Genomic DNA, 20,847 nt, shown 5'->3' with positions numbered 1-20,847 from the left:
GCCTTCAAGGAGCTCACAACGTGGTAGGGGGCTAGGGCATCCCTCATTCAGTACCCACTTATTTATACCTTCACCAAGCATTTAAGGAGCACCTACAAGCATTTCACCAGGCACCGTTTGAAGTACATGGAAAGTGGACATGAGTAAGACAAACAAGGCCGACACTATCCCTGCCCTCAAGTAGGACACACCCTAATAGGGGGATAAGATATCTACATTCACTGAGCACCTACTATGTGCTGAGTGTAGTACAAGGCCCTGTGGAGAAAACAAAGAAAAGCAAGGCCTGGCTTCTGCCCTCCTGGTGCTTACAATCTGGTGGGGGGGGGCGGTGGGCACCCAAATGAGTGATTTTAACAGTGGGCAAGTGGGCTAAGTGCCACGATGCGTATCAGGTTCAGTGACACTCAGTATATGGAGTCGGAATAGTAGAGTGGCTAAGAGCTTGGGCTTGGCCTTCAAGGCCTTCAAGGATTTTGCGGGGAGAGAGTTTGGAGACCGGAGGAGGGAGTTGTTTGGAGAAACCAGGACAGTGACCCAGAGCTGGAGGGACACAGGTGAGGCAGTTTTTCTCAAGGAGAATGCAGTTGAGTTGGGGACAGCTTGGGTGCTGTGGACGGGGCAGAGGGAGGAGCTAACTTTGACCCCAAAGGTCCAGATGGGGAGGGGGGCCTGGGAGGACAGAGATATCATTCCTGAGACAGGGAGCGATGGGTTGAGGGCAGGAGATGGCAAGAAGTTTTTGCATCTGCAGTGTTTTCAAGAACCGCAGCCCCCGACCCCAGCCATGGTCCCCATGAGTAAACTTCCCCGTGCCTTGGGTCTTGGCTGGGTTTTTGTTTGTTTTTCTTTTTATCTTTGTCCCTCCCACTGGCCCGAACCTTGAGCAGTTTCATCTCCTTGGGGGTCACTTCCAGGAAGCCTTCCCAGACCCTCCTCACCCCCCCAGACAGGAAGCTTCTCCACCTGTCTGTCCAGTGACCTGTCACCACAGCCACCGTGCTGCACCGTTACTCTTCCCTGGAGGGCAGGAGCTGCCTCGTTCATCTCTGAGTTCCCAGTGCCTGGCACACAGCTTGGTGCAACACATACCCTCGGTCAAGGTCTGTGAGAAGAAGGATGGATAAATACTGACTTTCTTAGCACAGGAGACATTCCACGGGATTTGGACTTAGATCTGGGTTCAAGTCCTGCCCCTGCCACTTTCCAGTTACATGTGGCCTTAGGCAGTTTATTTAACGTCCCTATGCATCAGTGTCTTCATCTGTAGAATAGGGCTAGTAATACCCACCTGCTGAGTGATTACAAGAATCAAATGAGATAATATAGTTAAAGCACATGGCATAGTGTTTGGCCCACAGTAGGTGCTTGCCGAGTCTGTGACTTACTTTATTTGTTCAATTTCCTCATCTGTAAAATGAAGACAATCCTGGAACTTACCCCTACCAATCAGGGTACTTTGGGCTGCAAGTAACAGTACACTGCACTAAAAGAGATTTAAATAATAAAAGTTAGAATGACCATCATCAAAAAATCTAGAAACAATAAATGCTGGAGAGGGTGTGGAGAAAAAGGAACCCTCCTGCACTGTTGGTGGGAGTGTAAATTGATACAGCCACTATGGAGAACAGCGTGGAAGTTCCTTAAAAAACTAAAAATAGAACTACCATATGACCCAGCAATCCCACTACTGGGCATACACCCTGAGAAAACCATAACTCAAAAAGATACATGTAGGGACTTCCCTGGTGGTGCAGTGGTTAAGAATCCGCCTGCCAATGCAGGGGACAACGGGTTCGAGCCCTGGTCCAGGAAGATCCCACATTCTGCGGAGCAACTAAGGCCGTGCGCCACAACTACTGAGCCTGCGCTCTAGAGCCCACGAGCCACAACTACCGAAACCGGCACGCCTAGGGCCTGTGCTCCGCAACAAAGACGAGCCACCGCGATGAGAAGCCTGCGCACTGCAACGAAGAGCAGCCCCCGCTTGCTGCAGCTAGAGAAAGCCTGTGCGCACCAGTGCAGACCCAACACAGGCAAAAATAAATAAATAAATAAATAATTTTTTTTTTTTTTTTTAAGAAAAGATACGTGTACCACAATGTGTATTGCAGCACTGTTTACAATACCCAGGACATGGAAGCAACCTAAATGTCCATCCACAGATGAATGGATAAAGAAGATGTGGCACATACATACAATGGAATATTACTCAGCCATAAAAAGGAACGAAACTGAGTTATTTGTAGTGAGGTGGATGGACCTAGAATCTGTCACACAGAGTGAAGTAAGTCAGAAAGAGAAAAACAAATACCGTATGCTAACACATATATATGGAGTTTTAAAAAGCGGTACCGATGAACCTAGTGGCAGGGCAGGAATAAAGAGGCAGACATAGAGCACAGACTAGAGGGCCCAGGGTGGGAAGGAGAAGCTGGGATGAAGTGAGAGAGTAGCATTGACATACACACACTACCAAATGTAGAATGGATGGCTAGTGGGAAGCTGCTGCATAGCACAAGGAGATCAACTCAAAGCCTTGTGACGACCTAGAGGGATGGGATAGGGAGGGTGGGAAGGAGGCTCGAGGGAAGGGATATGGGGATATAGGTATACATATAGCTGATTCACTCTGTTGTACAGCAGAAATTAACACAACATTGTAAAGCATTTATACTCCAATAAAGATGTGAAAAAAATTTAAAAATTAAAAAAAAATAATAAATGAACAATAAGAGACGTGTTTTTCTCACTTAACAAGAAATCAAAAGGAAGAGAGTTCCAGCATTGATACAGCACCTCAAAAAGCCTTTGGGTTGGCTTTTCTGCAGTTCTCTTAGCCTCCCCCTCCTGATCATAAAATGGCTGCTGCAGTGCCATACATCACACCATCACAGAACAAGACCCAAGGCACGGAAGAGGAGGACAGGGATTCTCTTCAAGTCTCTCATCAGGGAGGAACTCTTTCCCGGGATACCCTGAGAAGGCTTCCCCTTTTGTGTCATTGGCTAGGTCTAGTCAAATGCCCTCGCCTCACCTGCAAGGGAGGCAGGGAAAAAATAAGGGCACTTGACATTCTCTGTCTGTCTCCGTCATGGGAGGGGGCTTCTACTGGCCAGGAAGAAGGGGCTGGGGAATCACTGCTGCTGAGAAACGGCCATCCATCAGAGAGGGTGGTCCTGAGGAAGGAACGTGTTGATGGCCCCTGCAGAGCCTGGTACAGAGCTACTGCCAAACAAACGTTGGATGTTCTCATTATTAATAATGAAACCACGTTCTCTATCTAGAGGTTAGTATATATCTCGTTGGATGTTCTGTTCCCAAGCAAGCCAGGGTCCCATCTCCTGCAAGGGTCCAACTCTCTCCCTGCTCTAGCCCATACCTGTGCCATACATGGGAAGCTCTATCTTTCCAGAAGCTTCTCAGATCTGATGAATCCCTACCTGATAAGCTGGTAGATAGGCGAGGGAAGAGTTTTGCATACTTTGTTCACATAAACAAATATTTATGAACCTGAACTGTGTGCCAGGCCTGTGCTGGGCACCGCCTGGGAGGGCACATGGAGAAGTTACTGTTCTGTGTCCCCCACAAAATCCAAGTATGGTCTTAAGCACATGTGGCTGAGCCGGAAGCATCTGCCTTGGGGGCACTTTCCTTCCTGAAAGTTACAATGCAGTATGCCACCTCTTTCCACTTGGTTGATCTCAGTCTTCAAAACACATTTTAAAACCAACCTCAATCTGGGTTGTAAATCCCAGATATGCTGCTGGTTTCAGTAATCTTTAGAAAACATTCTGTGTTAGTTTTTGTCCACATGGGGCATAAAAGCAAGCCTTTAAAATATTTATCTCTCTTCCATGCTGTAAGCGTCACAGACGCTGTTCCTTACAATGAACTCTATTTATTAAACATGGAGATATTAATGGTGTAGAGCAGGGGTCAGTAAGCTTTGTCCGTGAAGTCTAGATATTTTAGGCTTGCAAAACCCTGTGGTCTTTGTTGCAGTCACCCAGCTTTGCTGTTCCACGTAGGCTAAAAGCAGCCGGGAGACAACATGTAAAGGAATGGGCGTGCTGTGTTCCAATAAAACGTAGTTTCAAAAAAAAATAGGGGCTGCAGCCCCCTGGTGTAGTTTTCCAGCCCCTAGTGAATAGGAGGAGCTTTGGACTAGGAGTCGAGAACCTGGATTCCAGATGAGGCTTTGCCCTTTCCCAGCCAGGAGACCCTTGATATGGTGTTTAACCTCCACAGCCCAGGGGCTCCGTCTCAAGACACGGCAAGGATGAGAGGGGAGATGGATGCACCAGCCTAGCCGGTGCCCAGCACTCGGTGGGTGCCAAGGAATGTGATTGCTGGAGAGGGACGATCTCTGCAGTGGTTAAGCATGGCCTCTGGAGTCAGAGAGAACCCTGGACCCTGGAGCTGTCACTTAACCTCTCTGGGGAATTCCCTGGCAGTCCAGTGGTTAGGACTCCGCAGTTGCACTGCTGAGTGACCCAAGATCCCACAAGCCATGTGGCACGGCCAAAAAAAACAAAACAAACTAACAAACACCTTTCTGGTTCTGGGTGTCTTTATCTCTAGAATGGGGGTAAAAATAGTACCTCCCTCCCTCATGGGGCTGTAATGAGAAGTAAATGAGTCCGGGTGTATGAAGCACTAAGTACAGGGACTGACAGATAGTTGCCCTGTGATCACCATTTATTATCATTATTGCTATTGATTTTTATGTGCTTCAACTAGATCACCAGTCACGTTAGAAGCATTTACCAAGGCCCTGCCATTCTACAATGCTATTTCTTATTTAATAGATTGCTGTACTGGCACTTTACATATATATTCATTAATTCATTTGTTCATTTAAAGAAACACCTATATAGGGCTTTATGTGTGCCAGGTTTTGCTCTAAGCACATGACAAATGTTAACTTAGCTTTCAACAACCCTATGAAATAGGTTTCATCATTATCGCCACTGTTTTACAGATAAAGAAACAGAGGCACAGAGAGGCTAAGTAACTTGTCCAAGATCACACAGCTTGTGGCAGAGCTGGGATTTGAACTGGAGTTCGTGCTCTTTACCCCTCCACTCTTGTTATGAGATGCTTCTCTACATCCAGGACTTCCTTCATGGACACAGGGCCAGGCCATGCTGCTGCCCTCGGCACTACGTATATGTTTACCCCGAAGTAATGCTCAATTCACTTAGTCATCCCTGCCCGCGTATACACTCACACATCATCCCAGGGTAATCCCAGTAATTGTAGCGGGGTAGGTTACAATAATTGTTATAGCAGTAGCTAACATTTATTGAGGGTTATCGTCTGCCAGGCGCTATTATCATGTCATTTAATCTTTCCAGCCAATCTATGAGACAGGCCCTATTATCATCCTCATTTTACAACAGAGGAGAGTAAAACTAAGGTGAAGTAGGGCACGAAGCCAGTCACCGAGGGAGCCAGGACTCCCCCGAGGGGTCAGACGTTAGAGCCCGACTCAACCCTCTTCTCCACTGCCTCTCTTGGTCACCTTGTAAATAAAATAGTGATGCCAGCTAACGTTAGTTGAGTATCTACTGCGTGCCAAGCCCTGCTCGGGGTGCTTTATATGTATCCTCTCATTTAATCCTCAAACAATTTTATGAAGTTGGTTTCTTAGACCCATTTGCAGATCAGGAAACTGAGGCACAGAGAGGTCGAGTTACTCGCTCAGATGTCCTTCAGGAGTGAAGGACTTTCCTGGGACTTCCCTGGCGGTCCAGTGTTTAAGACTCCATGCTTCCACGGCAGGGGGCGCAGGTTTGATCCCTGGTCAGGGAACTAAGATCCCGCATGCCCCGTGGCATGGCCAAAAAAAAAAAAAAAAAAAAAGAAGGAGTGAAGGACTTTCCCCCAGCTACTGAGAGGGCTTTCCAGCACAGCCTGGGCCTGCCTCAGCTGAAGAGAGCCACTTCACCCAAGGTTCTGCCGCCTTCCTGGGGCGGCCTTTGTCCGATGACTGTCTGAAATAAGGGTATAAAGGCCCAGCCCTGTTGCCCCACTGGGGGCAGTTCTCAAGGGTCACCCCATCTTCAGATCTCCCTGCAGGGTCAGCTGAGGCTTCTGTTGAGACTGGATCTCCCTGCCCAGTCCTGCATCCTCCCCGCGCATTCACAGACGTTGACCCCAACGGAATCCCCAATAATCATTTCAGAGCTGCTTCCCAGGGACCTGGACCAAAACAGTGGTAGGGCCAGGATTTGAACCCGAGTCCTGCGCTGCTCCTGTCACAGGTCTGGCCTGCAGAGATCTCTCTGCTTGGGCTTTGGCAGCAGCAGCTCTAAAGAATGGGTTGGGTGGGCCGCCTGGGATCCCCGGGAACCGGAGCCGAGTGGTGCAAGCGGGGAGCTTCCTGAGGTCGCCCTCTCTACCAGGGAGCTCTGCTTGTCTCTGGGAAGCCTTTTCTCTGCACTGGTCTAATCCCCTCTCATCTGCTTCCCCTGTTCCGCATCCCAGTGGTGGCTTGGAATCAAAGCCTGATGTGGACTCTTCTGGGGTCCCCAAGGTGCCATGTGTTTCCTGCAGCTCCTGGGGTCCCTTCTCTCCTGGAGCACCCCATCCATCCCCCACCCAGGGACCCCCGTGGGACTCAACTCAAATGACTGCTGTGGACAGAGCCCCCATGGTGGCGGTGGACACGGCTGGAGGACAGACTTCTCTGCACTTTATCCACTTCTACAGCAGCCAGTGTGTCTCCAGAAAGCATGTCCGTGGCCATTTCCAACAGCAGCCAATCTCCATGTGTGGGAACCTTTTCTGGTCACTGCCTCTCACCTCACAGGTGGATTTGGGGCTCCCTCTCTGGACTCTCTGGACTCATTGGGGCTTGATTCCTGCCTCTGACCTAGCATATCCCACGGCACTGGATCAGTTAGTTCCGTCCAAGTCTCCACCCCGCTGTGAGCTTCTCATCCAAGGCCCATCTTGCTCATTTTTGATTCCACAGCCCCCAGGGCAGGCCGGCCTCAGGGCATATGGTCAGTAACTGCTCGTTACCCTCGTTCCTGTGGTTTATCAGCCCTGTGGTCAAAGTTTCGGTGGAGGAAGAAACTCAAGTCCACACACCTGAAATCAGGTTTTGGCTCTCTTCCGTATTCCATGGGCCACAGTTGCCGTGGTTTTTTGTTAAGTGCCAGGTCTTCACATCCCTGCACACACCTCATATCGTGAGATGCACGGTCCAGGATCTCAGCTGTGTCTGTCTTTCAGATCCTTCTGCACGGACTTTGTGGCCGGCCTGGTGAAGTGGCTGGACTTATCCGAAGCTGTCTTGCCAACCATGACTGCTTTTGCCAGCGGCCTGGGAGGCGAAGGAGCAGACATGTTTGCTCAGATCTTATTGAAGGACCCCATCTTGAAGGATGACCCACTGGTGATCACTCAGGTACACCCACCGCCCAGGTGGCGGCTGCCAGGGAAAGTAGAACAGATAATTTCCTCTCAAAGTCAGCCTGAATCTTGCTTCTAGTGGCGTGGGGGGAATTGGAAGATTAAATATTGCATCATAATTTCATATGATGATGACGATCATAGCTAATGTTGAATTATCATTATTGAATATTTACTATCGATTTATTACTTAAACAGTACTTGTTATATGCTAATACCTTACTAATATGAACTCATTTAATTCTCAAAGCAATTTTATTAGGTAGGTAGGATGATAAATGGAGGCACAGAGACGTTAGGTAACTTGTTCAAGGTCACACAGCTGATTTGAACCTTGGCAGTCTTACTCCAGAGCCCGTGCTCCTGACTGCTAGGCTGTGGTGCCTCCTTTTGGAAGCAGCAGCTTTGCTGTGTGCCCTTGGGCATGTCACTCACCTGCTCTGTGTGCATTTGAAGCAGGCAGAAGCTTGACACAGGCTATCGGTGGGTCAAGAGAGCAGATTTAAAACAGCCCTTCCCCTCCTTCATCTGACTCCCTGAAATTCTCACACATTTATTCAGTTATCTGCTTACTTGTTTGTCTGGCTCGCCTCTCGAATGTAGGGCAGAGGTATTTTGTCTGCCTTGTTCTCCCACTTCTTAAGGGTCAATAAATATTTGTCAAATGAGCAGGCTGGTTACATATCAACCTATTGCTAATTCCTGTTACTCTTCCCTCAGGACCTTCTGAGCTTCTCACTCAAGGATGGTGAGTTGATTTCATAAGTTGTGGGGCACGTATCTGCACCTCAGCCAGTGAAGCCAGTGGTAGGTGTTGCCCCTGCGGTCCCGTCCCCAGTGGCCTTTTCGGCGCAAGAAAGGAAAGGGAAGCCAGTAGAGCTGCGGAGCCGGAAGCTCTCCATTCACGCCAAGCGCCGGGTGGTGCTTCTTAGAGGTTTTATTGATTCCGCCACGGTGCCCTGTGGTTCCACCTTCTGAGTAGCTCTGGAGTCTGGCTCCTGCCCTCTGAGGTCTGTCCTGCTGGCAAACAGGGAGAAGGAGCACGGAATTGAAAATGAAATCCCAACCACCTCTACACTGTGTAGTAAGGGAAGTCCCCCCCACTCCCCGCCGGAACCCTGGCTTGGGGGGGGACGGGAGGGGTGAGAAGAGGAGGAAGAACAGAACTAGGCTAGGAACAGCAGAGCAGCAGAAACAGCGTGTGCAGGAGCACCGGCTGGAAAGAACGCTCAGAGGAGGGTCACGGGGGCCGGGGCCGAGCGGGCTCTCCACCTACACGAGACCCCAGGCTGTTCCCGTGGAGTTTATAGTCTGAGAAGTGCAGCGCTAAGGCTCAAACCCCAATGCATATTTTTGGCCCTAGTCTAGCCGCACAGAATGCTTTCACTCCATATCTCAGAGCCAGATGGGAGCCCAAGGGTGATCTGGCCCAGCCCCTGCTTTCAGGCGGGCACCACCTGAAGTAACACTTCTCTTTTAGCCGGTGAGGCCACATGGCTGAGTTGTGGTCTGAGGATGTGGTGGAGTTGGTGTGAAAATCCTCAGCTCTATCACTTTTTTCTTTTCCAAACAGAAGTAAGGGAAGAATAACAATATCCGATCGTCCTGGACGCTGTTGGAGTGAGGGGTGGGTTTGCGCGGAGGTCTGAGTCTCAGGTTGCTGGAGAGCAAGGCAGCCCATCAGCACACACACGCTCACGTGATAATCACGGTAACAGCAAAGCACCAGTTCTTGAGCGCTTGCTGGGCGCCCAGCCTGCTGCCAAGGGCTGTACAGGCACGGAGCCCTCTCGGCCCCCTGAGGGGTGCGGGAGGTCGTTGTTACCATTTTGCAGGTCAAGGTCATCTTGGATGAGACACCCATATTTCCAGGTGGAGAGGTTGAGGCCCAGAGAGGGGAAGGGGCTTTCCCGGAAGCACGCAGTGGCAGAGGTGGCCTGGTGGTCAGAACCAAGTCTCCGGCCTCCAGGGCCAGCGCTCTGCCCCACCGCCTTGTCACGGGGGAGAAGAAGCTGCCCCAGCACTCCTGTGTCGGCCTCACTCTCTCCCTTTCCTCACCCGGTGAGCCACGTTCATCCTAGCCTGCTTCCTGCCCCCGCCTGCCAATCACAAGCCCTCCTGAGCTCCCGGGAGCACCCAGGACACTTTAACTTACCCCCTTTGCTGTGGGTGACCTTGGCCTGGCTCTCACAGAATAACTGGAGTGGGTTTGAAACAGCCTGTCTAATGTCATCACCTGGTACTTCATTCCCTCCCAGGGGTGTTCTCGTAGGCAGCCTCTAAACCGGCATTGCCTTTGAAATGTCTCTTGAGAATAACTACCACTTATTAAGCACCTGTTAACGCTGGTCATGGTACCCGACCCCCGTCAAGCATTGTTTCACATCATCCTCCTAGCCATCCTTTCATGTAGACACTCCCACTTTCCAGACGAGCAAACTGAGGCCCAGAGAGGTGAAGAAACTGGCCTAAAGCTGGTAAGTGGCAGAGCTGGACATTCTAAAACAAGTGCTATTAACAAAAACCTTAGCAGATTTTACCCACGGGGGTTGAGGACTATGGCAGCGTCCCCACGGGAATATAATAATACCTCGTATCTAAAGAATACCAGTCTCTGACAGCACCTGAGGCGTGCCTTTGGGTTCTCTCAAAGCCCCACCAGACGCCGGCATCTACAAACAGGAGCAGCCTCACTGGTACCCCGGGACCCCAACGGCAGTGGGCGCTAGGGCTCAAAATTTCCCCAGAGGTCAGAGGTAGGTGGCCCCTCAAACCATCCAGACGACCCTCTCATCAGACACAGGCAGACCTCGGAGATATTGCGGGTTCAGTTCCAGACCACCGCAGTAAAGCAAGTCGCGTGAATACTTTTGGTTTCTCAGTGCGTATAAAAGTTATATTTACACTATACTGTAGTCTATTAGGTGTACGGTAACACTGTATCTAAAAAAACAATGGACGTACCTTAATTTAAAAATGCTGTTGGAAAAATGGCACCGATAGACTTGCTGGATGCAGAGTTGCCACAGACCTTCAATTTGTTAAAGACAAAAAAACAAACAAAAAAAAAAAAATGCAATATCTGCGAAGCACAGTCAAGGCAAAGAGCAGTAAAACGAGGTCTGTCTGTAGACGAGAAAAGGAGGCCTGGAGTGGGAGTGGCTACAGTTGTCATGTCCAACTCTATCCTTATTAATGAAGAACCAGGGACCAAGAACTGGGTGCATCTGGGGATCAGGCTGCCTGGTGTTAAGATTCAAGCTCTACCTTGGCAAGGTCCTGAATGTCTCTGTGCCTCGGTTTTCTCAGGTGTTAAATGGGAACAAACAGTACTTTTTCCCTTATGGGGCAGTGGTGAGGATTAAATGAAATAACCCAGGTAAAGTGCTCAGAGCAGAGCTGGCATGCAGGAAGCAGGCCATGAGTGCCACTGGGGCATGGTGGTGGTGGTGAAATGGGAAAGCCCTGGGAACCAGAAAACCTGGACTCTCATCCTGTCTCTGAGACTCTCATTGTGTGACCTTGATCAAGTCACTTAACCTCTCTGAACTTCAGTTTCAAATACAAATGAGAGGCAAGAGCCAGATGCTACGTCAGAGCAAAACAAAACTGTCTTTGGTCCTAAGAACACAGTCAAGGATCTTGTAAGGAGAAGGTCGGTGTCATAGCTGGGCCAGTTGTTCAAGGCCTTACCCATAAGCTCCATGAGAGTAGGGCCCTTGTCTGGCTTGTTCACCATCATATCCCAATGTCTGCAACACTGATGGACACGTGGTGGGCATTTAGTACTTGTTGGGTGGATGGATGGAGGAAGGGGTGGAGGAATGGATGAAGGGATGGAGGGACGGATGGATAAATGGATAGAAGTTCGGATGGATAGAAAGAAGGATGGATGTCCTTTCCTTAGAGCACAAGCTTAGATACTAGCAAGGTGATTTGTCTGAACTTGAGGGTTAAAACATCTTTTTTCTACAGAGACTGATGGGGTAGGACACACAGCACAGAAGAAGGCTGTCTGTGCTACTGCATTTCTCTCTGGGTGTGAGACAGGGTGATTAATCGTGGAATCAGCCCAAGAAATCAACACAAAAAGCCGCACGTCTCTGAACTTCCTGGAAGGTTGACCCTTACTGACAAGATTGGGATCTTAGTCACAAAATGATGCCATCTTGGCAGCTGGGTGGAATTTTTTGTGCATGCCAATCATTTTCTTCTCCTCATCCAGTAACAACCCATGAAGCTTCTTGCCCACACAACCGGGAAAAATAAGCCTTTTATATGTTGAAGGTTAAACTAAATCTGAGCCAGCTCTAGACTGGGTTTCACAACTGTGGCACTGTTGACATGTGGGACTGGATAATTCTTTGTTATGGGACCACCCTGTGCCATGTAGGAGATTTAGCCGAATCCCTGGCCTCTACTCACTAGATGCCAGTAGCACTTCCTGAGTTGTGATAACCAGAAATGTCTCCATACTTTGCCAGATATCCTGGGGGGCAAAAACATCCCTGGTTGAGAACCATGGATTCAGGACCCAAAATTTGGCCGTCTCAGGTGGGGCTGGTTTATTTGCAGTTGGTAATCTTTATAAGTTACCTAGTTGCTCTCCGAGGTCCTGTACACAGATGGTGAATTATTGCATCGTATATAATCCTCAAATCAACTGCTAGAGTAGATACTGTTATCCCCACTGATAGGAAATTTGGCTCAGGAGGTTAAGTAACCCGAGGTGGCATTTCAAAGTAAGTTTCAAATTCCATTTAAGGCAGTGAGTCTCATGGTGAACGTGCGCAGGAGACTTAAGCTGAAGCATGGTTCTTGCCCTCTGTACTCTGAATCCAAAGATAACATTGACTCCAGGTCATGGAACCCAACGACATGCAGCCGCATGAGACCTAACAACCTTCACCGCAAACTTGGCTCTGCTTTCTGACCTGGTCTTTTTTACTGAGTTGCAAACCCTGCCTCCCCAATGAATCAGAAAGGTTTGAGAGGTTGGTTGTTGGTCGTGGTGGAACGCGTTGTCAGCTGGTGGCTAGGTTCTTCATCAGGATCCTCAAGATTCGTAAAGCTTGCTATCAGTATTGAAACTGGCTGGTTCATCCATTCAGCAAATAAGAACGGAGCCCCCACTGTGTGTGCCAGGCCGTCTGCTAGGTGCTGGGAGTAGTTCTAACCAGGGCCGATGCTCATTGAGTGCCTACTGTGTGCAGGCCCTGAGAAAAATGCTTTACAATTTGTTTAAACCCCTCAACAGCCCTGGGAGGTAGATGCTATTCCTGTCCCTCATTTTACAAAAGAGGCAGCTGCGGCCCAGAAAGTGAAATCACCTGCCCGAGGTCAGTCACACAGCAAGGATTCGAACCCAGGCAGTGTGGTTCCAGAGTCCATGCTTAACTGCTGTCCTGCTTCCTACATGGAGATAAAATGGTAAAATCCTCATCCTTACAGCTGACTTTAAGGGGATTTGATGAGGCCAGAATGAAGAGTGGGCACCCCATGTGGTAGAGGCCAGAGGAGCAGCCAATCTTGCCAGCAGCTGAGAGGGTGGAGCTGGAGGAGGGCCTCAGATGGGCCCCCTTTGCTCCCATGACCACTGGCCTTGAAGTAAGCTTGTTGCCACGTTGGACGCCCTTAATTGTCCCCCCAAAATGAGCCATGAAGAGAAGAGGCAGGAGTCATACCCGAAACCATCTGAGTTCAAGTCCTGCCCTGAGACAGGGTGCATCTTAGAAGTCCTGTCCCTTGGGACTTCCCTGGTGGCGCAGTGGTTAAGAATCCAACCGCCATTGCAGGGGACACGGGTTTTATCCCTGGTCCAGGAAGATCCCACAGGCCACAGAGCGACTAAGCTCTTGCACTACAACTACTGAGCCTGCGCTCTAGAGCCCGCAAGCCACAACTACTGAGCCCACGTGCCACAACTACTGAAGCCCGCACGCCTAGAGCCTGTGCTCCGAAACAAGAGAAGCCACCGCAATGAGAAGTATGCACATTGCAACAAAGAGTAGCCCCCGCTCGCCACAACTAGAGAAAGCCCGTGCACAGCAATGAGGACCCAATGCAGCCAAAAATAAATTAATTAATTAAATTTAAAAAGAAAAAAAAAAAGTCCCGCCCCTCCAGCCACGCTCTGCCCACCAAAGTGAAGACCCTGGGCAGACTTTTAAGTCAGCCCAGTGCCCAGCGGGGCAATGGGGGGAGGAGCGTGGGACTAGAGTAAGGTGTGGTTTCCTTTATATGAAAAAAAAATTCATTGAGGGTGAAATTGGGTATAAATATTCTAAATGTTACATAAAATGTACAATTAGAAAAGTAGGGGGAATTCCCTTGTTGTTCAGTGGTTAGGACTCGGCGCTTTCACTGCCAGGTCCCGGGTTCAGTCCCTGGTCGGGGAACTAAGATCCCACAAGGCACGCAGCACGGCCAAAAAAGAAAGTTGGTCCATCGAGGGATGGCAGTGCAGTAGGCTGGGTAATCAGTTGAATGAACATGGCCTGAGAGTGTCCTCAGACCGCAGGGAAAGGCGAGACGAAGGTTCCCCGTGCTGACACAGCAGCAGCAGCTCACAGCCTCACCCCAGCAGCCCTGGCTTCTTAGCATCTAAGGATAGAGGAAATTTGACAATTTACCATGAAAAGAGTACTGTTAGCCACCCTTTCTTGATCACTTACTGCATCCCAGGTGCTGGCCAGTCTCATCACATGCATCTTCTCACTGCATCTCAACATACGCCAGATTAAAAGGGTATTCTTGCCCCCATTGTACAGATGAGGAAACTGAGGCTCAGAGAGGTAAAGAAACTTGCCTGAAGCCATTCAGCTAGTAGGTAGTCAGATGAAAATTCAAACCCCAGTCTGTGTCGCAACAAAGGCTGAAGTTTCTGGCCCATGGCCTAGGGCTATGCCTGGGATTGTGGGTGCACCCCACATATCCCATGCACCCAGAAGATAGGATTCACAGCTGACCACATGGGATTGACCTGGAATCCCAAAACTCACTCGAGTAGATTTGCCTTATTCTATTTTTTTTTTTTTTTTTTTTTTTTTTGGCTGCACCACTCAGCTTGTGGGATTTTAGTTCCCCGACCAGTGATCGAACCTGGGCCCTCCACAAGGAGAGCTCGGAGTCCTAACCACTGGACCTCCAGGGAATTCCCTCAAGTAGATTTGCCTTTAAAAGGCAGCCACAGTGAAATGAACAGAAACTTTGGCATCCTGGGTTTTAAGCCAAATTCCACGGCTCTCTCAGCTGTGTGATTTAGAACAGCGGTCCCCAACCTTTTTGGCACCAGGGACCGGTTTCGTGGAAGACAGTTTTTCCACGGACTCTGGTCGGGGAGATGGTTCAGGCGGTAATGCTAACGATGGGGAGTGGTGGGGAGCAGCGGATGCCCGCCCCTCACCTCCTGCTGTGCAGCCCAGTTCCTAACAGGCCACGGACCGGTACCGGTCTGTGGACTGGGGGTTGGGGACCCCTGATTTAGGAAGTTTCTTAGCCTTTCTGCACCCATTCTTCCCTCTTGTGCAAAATGAGGCATCATAATACCAGCTTCCCAGGACCACTGGGAAGATTAGCAATCAGGAATGCAAGCTTCTTGAGTGGTGCCCAGCATTTGTTAGGAGCACCGTGGATGCTGGTTTCCTTCCCTGCAGAGGTAGCAGGAGGAGGAGTCATCTTGATTACACCACTTCCTCCAGGCATGAATGCACCCAGACCTTCTCAGATCAGGAGCTTGCTAGTTAGAACAACAAGCGCAAAGGCTCTGGGGCAGGAATGAGCTTGGCTTCTTGGTGGGACAAATACTGGTGGAAACAGGGACCAGTAGAAAGTGAGGTGGTAGAGAGTGGCAGGAAGGGGTTAGAAAATGTACAAGTCTTGCAGACCATGGGAAGAAATGTGGATTTTATTCTAAGTGCATTGGGGAGTTTTAAGTTGGGGAAGAGAACCCCAATCAGATTTATGACTTCATCCTTCAAGCTGCTGTGTGGCAAATAGAGTGTGGGGCAAGAGGAACCAGGGCAATGGCTGGTCCTTGAAGAGTGATGGCAGTCACAGTGGCCGTGCAGCAGAGATGGGGAGCCGTGGTCAGACTCAAGATACATTTTGGAGGTGCAGCTGTCAACATTAGCTGGTAGATTGGATGTCTGAGGAGGGGCAACAAGAAAAATCAAGAACGATGCCCAGGCTTTTGGCCTGAACCCCAAGTTGGGCTTTTTATTGAAACAGGACGGATTGGCCCTTGAGGAGTGAGTTGGCTACCCGGCAAGTTGTCCTGGGTAGCCCAGGACTCCTGCCCCTCCTCCACCGCTCACCACCTGCCTTAAATAGAACCTCAGCTCCAAGTCCAGCAGCCTGGCTATCAAGGTCCTTGAAATGACCCTTACACGAGGCTGACATTCCAGAGTCCTGTGCCCGAGAATACCTTGGGAGGTTTTAATCACCTGTGCACCTGGCAGTCTATATTCCAGAAACTGAATCACGGCAGCCTTGACCAATGGAGTATGAATTAGTAGCTGATAATAACTGCCATTAGTTAATCACCATGGCCAAGGCTTGTTAATTTCCACAGGTCGATTACGGCCTACGTGCAATAGTCTGTGATCCTAGGAGGGAGCAGGGAGCTCCTTTATTCGTGGAACTTTAGCTGATCAGTAACCCCAAGACATGGCCTGTGGTGTCTATTTCCCGACACACAGACAGGTCCTCATCCAGGGGAGGCGGCCTAGGGCAGCTGGGCAAGTGCTGCCAGACCACGGCTCGCTCTAAGGACCCTAGTTTGAGGAAGGAACTGGTTTATTTTGCAGAAGCTGAGGTCATCGTAGCTACTACGACCTTAGTATAAAATTACCGTGCAGCACTGCAGACACCCAGCAGAGGAGGCTGGTTCTGCAACATTCATTAAGGACCCGTCATGGACCCAGAGTCCTCTCCTCAAAACTTGGTGAGATAACTTACTATTTCCACTTCCACCTGAGCGAGGATGAGCTTTGCCCAAGGTTAGACACACAAATAGTATCCGTACCCAGGTCTGTCAGGTCATTAATTGAACATTTATTCTTTGTGCCGAGCGCTCTCCTAAGGACTGGAGATAAAGCAGTGTAGAGTTTATACTTACAAAGTTTATACTTCACGGGGAGAGACAAACGAAAGTAAACGGATATGATGTCAGAGCAGGGCAAGCTCTGTGTGGAACAAAACGCAGGGTAAAGGGGTAGAGTAATGGGGGCCGGGGGTCAGGAAGGCATCTCTGGGCAGGAGGTGTCTGAACAGAGACTTGATTGAGGAGGAGGAGCCTCACAAGAAGATCTGGGGAATGAGCCTTCCCGTTGGTGGAGACAACACAAGTGCAAAGGCTCCGCAGCAGGAACATTCTAGAAGGTGAGGCCGTGGAGTTGGCCAGGGGCCTTGTAGGTCATGATGGAGTTGGATTTGCTTCTGATCGTGATATCACATCCTTAACAGCTTTGGGATGTGCAAATTTGACCTTTGCTAATTTGGTGAAAAACGCCACCTTTCTTCCGATCCATATGGGTAATAGTTGCACACTGTTCTGCCCCAGAAGCTGTTTTCTTGTTCAGCTGACTGGTTCTCGGGGCTGTGTGCTTAGGATGTATCTGAGGTTTGGGTTTCATCCATTGCGCTGCTGTTAACATCTCTGTGCTTAGAAGCTGAACTGACCCCGTGCTCTTTCTCTCTTTCCAGGGCGCTATGATGCTCGGGCCCGAGTCCTCATCTGCCACGTGACCTCCCTCCTCCGAGTGCCCTTGGAGGAGCTGGACCTCCTCGAAGAGATGTTCCTCGAGAGCCTGAAGGAAACCAAAGAGGAGGAATCTGAGTAAGTGTGCCCTGCGACCCTGGCCCCCCTGTCAGGAATCAAGGACTTCCACTCTTCAGATAACAGCATCCTGTGTGTCCCCTCCCCCATTAAGAGATGGTGCACTGAGGTGGGAAGAGCACTGGACAGAGAGTCCCAGTGCAGCCCTGACTCGCTGTGTGGCCTTATCTAGTCACTTCTCCTCTCTGGGCCTCCATCCTCATTTGTAGGAAGGGGGAATTGAATGGATGAATGCTAAGGGCCATGAGTTTGTGACTTTAACATTCTGTGGCCCCAACACCCCACTCCCCCTCAGCTCTTGTGACACCTTGTCTGTGGGCCAGAGTGGCCTGGGTTCACATCCCACCTCTGACACCTATTTGCTTTTTGACCTTGGGCGGGTGCCCCCCACCCCCACCCCCACCCCCACCCCCACCCCCGTTCTCTAAGCCATAATATTCTTATCTGTAAAATAGGAATAAGAATAGCATCCTCCTAGGGTCATTGTGGAAAACAAATGCAATTGTATTATCAAGTGCTCAGCCCAGGGCTGGCATGTAGCAAGGGCTCAGTAAGTATGAGTCCTTCCCTTCCCCCACATGCCCCCATACCTGCCAGCTGTCGAGAGGCTTTGCTATCTGTGTATGGTCAGGTGTGTGTCGAGGGAAATTTTCCTGGTAACTTGGCCAGAGCTCAGCTCTTTGCAGAACACCTTACACAGCATCTAATCCCAGGGTAATAAATCAGTCCCAGTCACAGCCTAATTGCGGGCTCCTTGCACCGGGCACATCTCCCAGCCTTGGGTTTTGTTCGGCCATGAAGGCTTTCTTTGAGCAGCCAGGCTGTGCCAGTTCAGCCCAGCTGGGAATTTAGCTTTGAAGCCAAGTTCAGAACTGGAGCCGCCCTCCCGCCAGGGTTTGTAGGGCAAAGGGAGGGGGTTGTTTCCTTGAAAAAGGAGGAAACTTGGTCTGTTGAAATAACCTGAAAATAGACTTGTTTTGACTCCCAGAGCTGTGTCAATAAAGAAACACCTGGATCCGGGCCAACACCTGGATCCCTCAAGTATGCCTTGAAATGAAGGAAACTCTTTTAAGTATTGTTTGGAAATCTATTGTCAGAAAGAAACACATTACCCAGAGGGTCTGTTCTGATAATACCAGTAGTGCCAGCTCAGGGAATGTGTAGAACAGAGCCCAGCTCTGCCACTTACCAGCCGTGTGATCCTGGGCAAGTTATTTAACTTCTCTGGGCCTCGGTTTCCCCAGCTGCAAATGGGGATAATAATAGCACCCTCTTCATAGGGTTCTTGTGGGGCTCAAATGAGTTTGTACACGTAAAGCGCTTCGAGCAGGCCTTGCACAGAGTTACTAGTTGATAAATATCAACATTTGCTATAGTGCTGTTATTACTACGTGGGCCATTTCCTCAGAAAAATACTCCACAGGTGTCATTTTTTAACTCAATTTTAGGGACTTTGGCAACCTCTCAGATTCTATCTATGGTCTCTGGAAGGGTCTGAGACGCAGGGAAAGCATAGGAACTGGTCAGCCAAGGGACCTGGTTCTCTGCTTGATTCTGCTGCTAAGTCCCTGTGTGGCCCTGGGCACGTTGCTTTCCCTCTCCGGGCACCAGCACCAGTTTTTTCAGCTGTACAAGTAGAGTATCGAATTGTATGTAGGTTTCTTTTAACTCTAAGGTTTTGTGTTTCTGCAAGGTGAGCTTCTCACTCAGCACCCCAAGGCGATCCTTTGCAACTGGAGTTCAGGGTGTGATGTACCACCTTTCTGTTCTTGGGTCTCCAGCCGAGCCCTGAGGCCATCCAAGCTTCCCCTGCTTGTTTGGTGACTTCACTTCTCTGTGCCTCAGTTTCTTCATCTCTAGCACAGGGATAGTGGTAGTATCTCCATCATAGGGCTGTCGAGAGGGTTAAATTAATTAATACATATCAAAAGCTTGGAACAGCACCTGACACATAGTAAATGTTAGCAAATGCAGTGCTGGAGGTTGATACTGATCCCATCATATTAACATGGTCTACATCTAACCTTTATTGAGTGCTCTCTAGATGCAGGTACAAGATACCATCTCATTGGGTTCTCATTACAATCGCCTGAGGCTTTTGCAGAGGAAGAAACAGAATGTCAGAAGGGTGATGTAACTCACCCAAGGCCACCCAGCTGGTCAGTGGCACCATCTGATTCAACCTCCTTATCCAGTCTGAACATTGCTTACTGCATCCCTCAAGGCATGGTTGAGAATCTGAGGTTTCATCCTTAGTTCTGATGAAGGCAGTGAAGATAATTCTTTTATGGGGCTTTCTGAGCTTTTACTAGGAATGTGTCTCTAGACTCCCCAGAGATAAGCACTCCCTCGCTATCTACTGGAGAAGGTGATTTAAAAAAAAGAAAAGGATGGTGGTGAAGGCAGTAAAGGTAAGGAACACCCTCTCATGGGAGATAAGGTGGCAGTGAGGGAAATTTCTTTGTGGACCCATGAGATAAGCAGTGTGGGTGTCTTTGCTCTTCACAAGGTGTCTGTGACTTCAGCCTGGGATTTGGCCCAAATCTTCATTTTGGCTTCAGCCTCTGTCTTTGGGAAGCTGACATGGAATGTCAGCTCAAGGTCACTTCTGGCATCCCAGGTCATGAGTGTGGCCAGAGGCTATGTGATGACAGAGATTGCCATGGTGCCTAGCCAGCAGGCAAAGTCAGTAATAGGAACCGGGCTTCATTTGGATTTAGTGTCGTGCTCTGAATTCTCACTTCCCAGTATAGGAAGCATCATAGATGTAACTCAGAGCCAGCCTCTCCTCTTGTGCTTTACAGGTTGAAATTCAGACAACTGAAGTTATTGCAGGAGTGAAATGCTGTGATAATTAATGATTAATGAGAAAGCGATTCATTTTATGTACAAAACAGTTACTAAGAGCATTCAAGTACTTAAATAAGGAAATCGATTGGCAGTTAAGGTGTACATTAAGAGAGAGTGCCTTAGCTAAATAACTTTTAGGGAAAATATTATATTCTTTTTGATTCAGCAAGGGTTTATAAACATTCAAATAATAATACAAAGCAGGGACTTCCCTGGTGGCGCAGTGGTTAAGAATCCACCTGCCAATGCAGGGGACACGGGTTCGCAGCCCTGGTCCAGGAAGATCCCACATGCTGCAGATCAACTAAGTACCGTGCGCCACAACTACTGAGCCCACGTGCCACAGCTACTGAAGCCCGCGCGCCTAGAGCACGTGCTCCGCAACAAGAGACGCCACCTCAATGAGAAGCCCGCACACCACAACAAAGAGTAGCCCCCGCCCGCCGCAACTAGAGGAAGCCCGCGTGCAGCAACGAAGACCCAACACAGCCAAAAAAAAAATTTTTTAATAATAATAATAATACAAAGCAGAATACTAGAGATTAGAGTATATCATCAATCCAATCTTTATAAAATTGATCTGATATACTAGCATTTATACATTTAAATAAAACAGCTTCAAGAACAATATTTACTCTTTAGTTATTTTATTCCCTTTAGGCTATGAGTTTCCCCCTCCATAAACTCAGCTAAAAGTGATGACTGTCTAGTATCCCAGATGTGCAGGTGTCACT

The 20,847-nt window shown here is 49.2% G+C and overlaps 1 protein-coding gene across 6 annotated transcripts in view; it reads left to right on the top strand.

Annotated features, from left to right (window-relative positions):
- TMCO4 (transmembrane and coiled-coil domains 4) overlaps positions 1-20,847 on the top strand; it is a 92,690-nt gene that overhangs the window by 16,408 nt on the left and 55,435 nt on the right. For all 6 annotated transcript variants that reach the window (XM_068539054.1, XM_068539053.1, XM_068539055.1 and 3 more), the window contains 3 exons: positions 7,246-7,420; positions 8,146-8,173; positions 17,131-17,263. In XM_068539054.1, coding sequence (XP_068395155.1) covers positions 7,246-7,420; positions 8,146-8,173; positions 17,131-17,263 — 336 coding nt within the window. The remainder of the gene's footprint in view (positions 1-7,245; positions 7,421-8,145; positions 8,174-17,130; positions 17,264-20,847) is intronic.

Source organism: Eschrichtius robustus, chromosome 3 (assembly GCF_028021215.1).
Source record: "Eschrichtius robustus isolate mEscRob2 chromosome 3, mEscRob2.pri, whole genome shotgun sequence".
Lineage (NCBI taxonomy): Eukaryota > Metazoa > Chordata > Mammalia > Artiodactyla > Eschrichtiidae > Eschrichtius > Eschrichtius robustus.
Note: the sequence above shows the minus strand (reverse complement) of the source record. Positions and strands in the feature narration are given on the sequence as shown.